Source organism: Lactuca virosa, chromosome 3, assembly GCF_052849685.1.
Source record: "Lactuca virosa cultivar CGN04683 chromosome 3, Lactuca_virosa_CGN04683_v6, whole genome shotgun sequence".
Classification (NCBI taxonomy): domain Eukaryota; kingdom Viridiplantae; phylum Streptophyta; class Magnoliopsida; order Asterales; family Asteraceae; genus Lactuca; species Lactuca virosa.
Genome location: NC_136428.1, coordinates 20,846,385 through 20,853,347, shown reverse-complemented (window position 1 = coordinate 20,853,347; position 6,963 = coordinate 20,846,385). Strand labels below are relative to the sequence as shown.

General features: G+C 35.3%; 1 protein-coding gene across 1 annotated transcript; it reads left to right on the top strand.

Annotated features, from left to right (window-relative positions):
• The first annotated feature begins 6,050 nt into the window (after positions 1 to 6,050).
• On the top strand, positions 6,051 to 6,641 carry LOC145163332 (uncharacterized). Its single transcript, XM_079082172.1, has one exon. It carries the CDS (start codon positions 6,051 to 6,053, stop codon positions 6,639 to 6,641), a length of 591 nt encoding a protein of 196 aa, XP_078938298.1.
• The last annotated feature ends 322 nt before the right edge of the window (positions 6,642 to 6,963 follow it).

Genomic DNA, 6,963 nt, shown 5'->3' with positions numbered 1-6,963 from the left:
TCTTACGAGATTGTCTCTTAAGACATGAACTCATTTATTGAAGTTGTATCTATTGAATGCTATTGTTTCATTAAGTCATTAAAGAAAATGACAATTCATGATAATGAGAATGGATTATATAACTACAAAATTTTAACAAAATTCATTTAGTATTTTCAATATTTAATCTTTAATAATTAATACCCTTTTAGTTTCCAAAAACATTAATTATCAAAGTCTAGGATCCAAGTTGCAAAACAAATAAATGGTTAGGTATCCTTTATCCCATCCACTTGAATTCAGCCCGGTAGATATCGATTATCAATTATATATTGCTATATAATTCCTAGTTTTATGGGATCGATAATAACAAATTTAATTAGACGTGTTTGATCCCATGTATGCCTCGAAACTCTCTTGCTTAGGTATCCTTTATCACAAAAGATTTCCGATCAAATCGTCCAATTTGAAAAAACTTCTGTAATCGGCCTATAACTTGGTTATAGAAATCGCGAATACACCCCGACCATCAAAAGATAACACTAAGCGGTTAGGTATCATTTATCCCACTAGTGCATACAAGAGACGTGTGAGTGTTCTTCAAAAAGGATTGCATAGATTTGAGGTTTGTAAAAAAGGTCTTTATATGTTTTATAATTCTAGTTTAAAAACATATTATATCATGGTTATTATATGCATATAATAAACCATGGTATCAATTTTCAAAAGAAAATTACTTTTTAAAGGTTGAATATAAAAAGCTAGTTTTTTTATAATTTGACGCAATTCAATTTTAATAACCGGTATTAAGTTTGAATGCATTTGAACCTTTTATATCTTTAATAAAACTTCATTTTATTACTTATATATTTGGAGTTTGTATAAGTTACAAAAATCACCATTTTACAACTTATAAAGGAGTATTTTTTTAATTTGCCGTTATTAACAATTTTATAAAACCGGGTTTTATTTTTAAAATAATAAATTGTTACATCTTATATCCAATTTTGAAAACTCAAACTCCATATGATGTTTATTTTGTCCAAAATTATTTTGGTATGTGAAAAACTAATTTATCAACCACACATAATAATTGCATAAAATAAACAACACAAACATGCATAAAAAGATATGTGCATAAACATAACCAACTAATGACATTTTGTAAGCCAACACAAAAATGTCAAGTCCATTCCTAAAGGGACATTTAAAGGGACCAAAAACTTATTGTAATGTTGTTGTAGAAGCTCCCACTTGAGTAAACACTCATTGCTTGCAAAAGATAGGAAAAACTTCTTGAAGGCTATAATTCAGCAATTGTCGCTAAAAGTCCAACAGCCCTTTGTAAACAGCATTAGCGACACTTTTCAGAAAATGTCACTGAAAATCCTGCACACCTTTTAGACTTGAAAATTGCTCTTTTGTCTTCAAAAAATGGTTCCAACTTGACTTCTTGTTACATTTTTGTACAAATAAATTAATTCTAAAAACTAATCTATTACTTTACAAAAATTAACACGAAAACTAATATATTTAATTATTACATACCATATGAATGAATAAATTATTACAACCATTTTTAAACACAACAAACACAACAAACACAATGGTCATTGGCTAGTTTATTCACATAATATACATCAACATATACATAAAACAACCTTTGTTTTTCTAAGACAACTTTAAATGACAAAAGATGCATGAAACTTTTGTCACATAAAATAACAATTAAAAAAAGTTGTCAAAGAAAATATGTATGAACTTATTTTTTTATATAAAAACAAGTTATCCATATTCTCCAAAAACCAAGATTTCCAAAAATCAAAAAATCTAACCAACCTTGCATGGTGGCTCTGATACCAATTGTTGGGTTTTAGTTCAAAAATAGTTTCATAAACTAGAAAAATTATGTCAACGGAAGACTTTAATTTTGAAATAACATAAACATTTTATATCCACCAAGGATCTTCTTGCAAGTTATAGAAAGATTAAACACCAACCAAAGGAAGGATCAAGAAATAACAACCTTTGTAGTTCTTTGGGTCCTCGTGGGAGGCTTGGAAGTTGATGAAGAATGTGCAACCTTTGAGACACCAACAATGACTCAACTTGATGTAGATGCTAGTCCAAAACTCTTAAACCCTTAAGCTTTAAGTTCATAACCAATATGAACTTAAAGAAGGATTGAAGATGCAAGTGTTCTTCAAGTTTTCTAACCAAAACTAGAGAGAAGATAGGATTCGGATTTTGCATCAAGGAATAAATAAGCAAATAATCCAAGTGCAGGCTTTCTTATTTATAGGCATAAAGTGAAGTTATTAACCATTAGTCCTTAGCACTTTAAGAAAACTTGTCCCCATTGTCATAAGCATGTATCCCATGCCTTTACAGCATGATTAGACAAGTCATACACTTCTATTTTATGCATATCTCGAAAATTGCATAAAGAAGAAGAAAGAAAGTCAAACTTTTATAAACTCTTTTATAAAATATAAACCTTGTGACATGTGCATGTTTAGTTACATATTTTGTCTAAAATCTTAATACTTTTTGGCTAATTTGTCCTAATTAATGAACAAAAGGTACTTAATTGTGTTTAAATTGTATTTGTAGCCTAAAAGACATGCTCGAGTAAAAAAGGAAGATGGATTAGGAAACGGAAGCTCGGGGAACAAAAAAAGAAGAAAATGAGGCCAAAAGAATGAAGAACTCGGCGAGTTGGCCATCTACTCGCCGAGTGGGCACGAAACTTCGCGAACCATCGGGTGCCTTACCGTGCACGGATTTTAAGTAAGGGACTCGGCGAGTCGGTCTATGGACTCGACGAGTCGCCCCTGTTTTCAGAAATCTATATAAAGGGCACAAACTCACGAGACAAGGACTTCTCTCTGCATACCTTGGCGACTCAGCTGCGATTGAAAGGTTTTAGAAGCTCTGGAGTTCGAAGATTTCACCCTAGAGTTCAATTCGAAAGTGATTAAAGGCAACATATCTCTTTTTCTTCTTAAGCTATTGAACGAGACCATGTTTTTATTCCTAGATTTCGTTTTTGAGTTATTGTTTGCTGTGATTATGAGCTAAAACTCGTATCTTCTGTTTAGATGAACTTGCTAATATAGTTTGATTTTATGGTGTGGATTATTAGTTTTGGTGAAAATTTGTTTTTTGAAGCTTGTGAATGATCCTTATGTGTTAACAACAACTATTTTATGTTAATTACTGAGTGTATTAAGTTGCATGAACATCATCTTAATTGCTTGCTTCGTATGATTATGTGAAAACATCGTTATATGCCTAGTATTAGTGAATATGAACCTAGGATTAATAAGAAAATAGGTAAGTTAATGTGTAAGCTTGTATGATGAACAACCATACAAGATGTTAATTGAATTAGTAATTTAATTGACTACAACTACAAGTCTTGCTTAACCCGAATCAAAATACTAGAAAATTCATTAGTTTAACCAATTAGCCACTGTTTAAATTAATTTGTTTTCTAAGGGTTAGTAATAGTGAACACGAGCCTAATCACATTATTCGGTAGCCAATAACAAAATAATCCATTGCACTTGCCATAAAATCAACTATAGAAACAAGTGAGTCGAACCTAAACAGAAGTCTCTTTTAATATTGAATCTAGTTACCTTCAATTTCATTAGCTGCTAGTTGTTAGTTTTTGTTTAAAGTATTAGTTAATTGTTAAGTTTCTAGTCTTGCAAAACTAGAGAAACTCCTTCTTTTTATTATTTGTTTTAATTAGGTAATTTTAGTAATTAATTTAGTTGTTACCGTTCCTGTGTTTGATACCCTGATTGCTTAAACTAAACTGCTCTTGATAGGTACACTTCCTGCATGTGTTTGTTTTATTTGAGTTTGTTAGGATTAAAACTAGTTCGTTTGACACACATCAAGTTTTTGGCGCCGTTGTCGGTGACGGTTTTAATTAGTTATCTTAATTGCTAGAGTTATCGATCCTTTGTGTAAGATTTTTTCTTGCACAAAGTTATTATTTTCAGTAGTTAATATATAGAATAGGTTTCTAGCTTTTCAATTTTAAACTTTCTTAATTTTCTGTTTTTAACCTTGAACTCGTCGAGTCCAGTCGAACTGACTCGACGAGTCCATTGCAATTTTATACTTTCGTTTTTTATTTCGTTTTTGTTCTTTTTACGTGTGTTTTCTTTTTTCTTTCAGGTATTTTATGACCCAAGGATCAAATTCATCCTTGGTGCCACCTCTTGAAAATCTGGAATCAGCTTTGAGGAAAGACAAGGATAAGACCGTTGAAGAGACTAACCCGCCGAAGAAGTCACCCTTCAAGGACCTTAAATATGTATTTGGAAAGAAGACGGGAAAGAAAGTGGGTGAGTCTAGCAGCCAAAAGAGCAAGGAAAGTAAGATAGAAGGTTTTGAATACAATCCCAATCCAAAAGAAACCGAATACGAGTCAGAAACAGAAACCGAAGAAGGAAGCGACATAGAAGGCAAACCCGAAAATACCATGGTAGACATCGCAAATATACCCATGGGAGAGTACAAGAGAAGAATGCGTGACGACACCGGGCCGAGACTCGTGCAACCCGCGATTCCAGCAACTGCTAACTTTGAACTAAAATGTCATATACTCGCCCAACTCAAGGAAATCCCATTCTACGGGAAAGATCATGAAGACGCATACAAGCATATCGAGGAGGTCAATGACATAGCTGACTACTTCAACATCCCTAATGTACCTCGCGATACTGTCTTGCTTCGTATGGTACCAGTTACATTTAAGGGAGCCGCGAAAGATTGGTTGAAATCACTCCCTCTAGGATCTATCACCACATGGGCTAAAATGCGTGAAGAATTCATAGATCAATTTTTCCCTCCCTCCAAAATAGCAAAATTGAAGAAGGTAATTGCAAACTTTGAACAAGTGGGAGAGTCGCTTTATGAGGCGTGAGAAAGGTACAAAGGCTTGTTAAGGAATTTCCCCCACCATGATCTTAACATTCAACAAGAGGTCTCCATTTTCTATGATGGAGTAAACGTGACAACTAGGCAACTCCTTGACTCCCAAGGACCACTCATGAAGAAAAATATCGGTGTTATAAAGGAGCTAATTGAAGAATTCTCTAAGCATTCTAGAGAATATCATAATCCAAGGAACGACTCGTCTCGAGGGGTGGTGAATTCAGTCAATGATAATATGGCAGTTGTGATGGCTAAATTGGAAAGTATGGACCGAAGAATGACAAAGATGGATCAATCCATCCATGCCATCTGGGTGGGATGTAAAAATTGTAGCGGACCTCACCTTACTAAGGATTGTGATCTAGATGAGAATGGGAACTGAAAAGCACAAGTATGTTATTCAAGTGGCGATAGATATGACGAGGATTGACGAAAACCGAAAAAGGAGTGGCTACCATACGATGAATACAAAAGGGCAAAAGAGGAAAAGTACAAGATGAAGACAATGGGTTTTTATCAAAAGGAGGAGCCGGTGCAAGATAAGAAAATGGATCTTGAAGACATGCTGAAGCAATTTGTAGCCGCATCCGACAAAAGACACAATGATACCGATGCTGCAGTAAGAGAGCAACAAGCCATGATGAATAAACAACAAGCCATGATGAAAGATCATCAAGCATTGATGACGAATAGGCAATCCTCTATTCTCAACATTGAAAACAGTTGGGCCAACTTGCACTACAAATCAACCAAAGAGCACCGGGTGAACTTCTAAGCAATAACGAGAAAAATCCGAGAGGTGCTCACATTAACATTTTGACAACTAGGAGTGGGAAGATAATTACTCCACTGGCACCTATCCAGAAAGGAGATCCTAAATTGGTGCAAGAAGAAGAGTCAGAAAAACAAAAATCGCAAGAACCCGATGCGACTCGCCGAGTCGCAGACGTGGACTCGACGAGTCCACCACCTGAATAGAAAAATAAGCCTCAATAATAAACCGTATCAGCCTCCATTGCCGTTTCCAGACCGAGCTAGACAAGATAAGCACGATATTGATTATCAAAAGTTCCTGGAACACATAAAAACCCTTCAAATTAATATGCCCTTCATCGATGGCGGTTGCACAAATGTCTAAGTATGCCAAATTCTTAAAGGAACTTCTTACAAATAGAAAGAAGATGGAAGAGGTGAAGAAGGTGGTTCTCAATGAAAATTGTTCAGCCGCCATGTTGAACAAATTACCTAAGAAGATGGGTGACCCGGGTAGTTTGACCTTGCCTTTCCAATTCGGAAATTTATCAACCATCCAGGCATTGGCTGATTCGGGGGCAAGTTTTAACCTTATGTCATACTCATTCTTTAAGAAATTGGACCTTCCAGAGCCAAGGCCGATTCGAATGGCAATACACTTAGCAAATAAAACGGTGACATTTCCAAGGGGGATATGTGAGGACCTATTGGTGAAAGTTGATAAATTTGTGTTCCCCGCGGACTTCATAGTACTAGACATGGAAGCAGATCCTCAAGTCCCAATCATTCTTGGAAGACCTTTCCTAAATATCGCAAGTGTTGTAGTAGACATGCGAGATTCTAAACTTACCCTTCGGGTAGGAGACGAATCAGTAACATTTGGAGTTGATCAAGCCATGAAACATGCAAGGTATAGTGATGACACTGCATTTTCGGTTGATATGTTAGAATAATTAATGGAAGAATGGAAAGAAGACAAGCCCACAAATTCTATCATTGCCTTTGACGAAGATTTTGATGCTAAAAGAGACCTGATGGAGATAGAGAGATTGCTCGAAGAAGCTGAATATAATGAATTAATCAGAAGTGCTGAAGGCCCAACACGTCGAGTCACAGTCACTAACTCGACGAGTCCATGTGAGAAATCGCGATCAGACGGGAATTTTGGCCTGGACTCGACGAGTCCCCTCACTGAACTCGACGTGTTCAGTGTAGAAAACACGAAATCAGAGCTGAAAACTCTACCTGATCATTTGGAGTATGCATTTCTTGAAG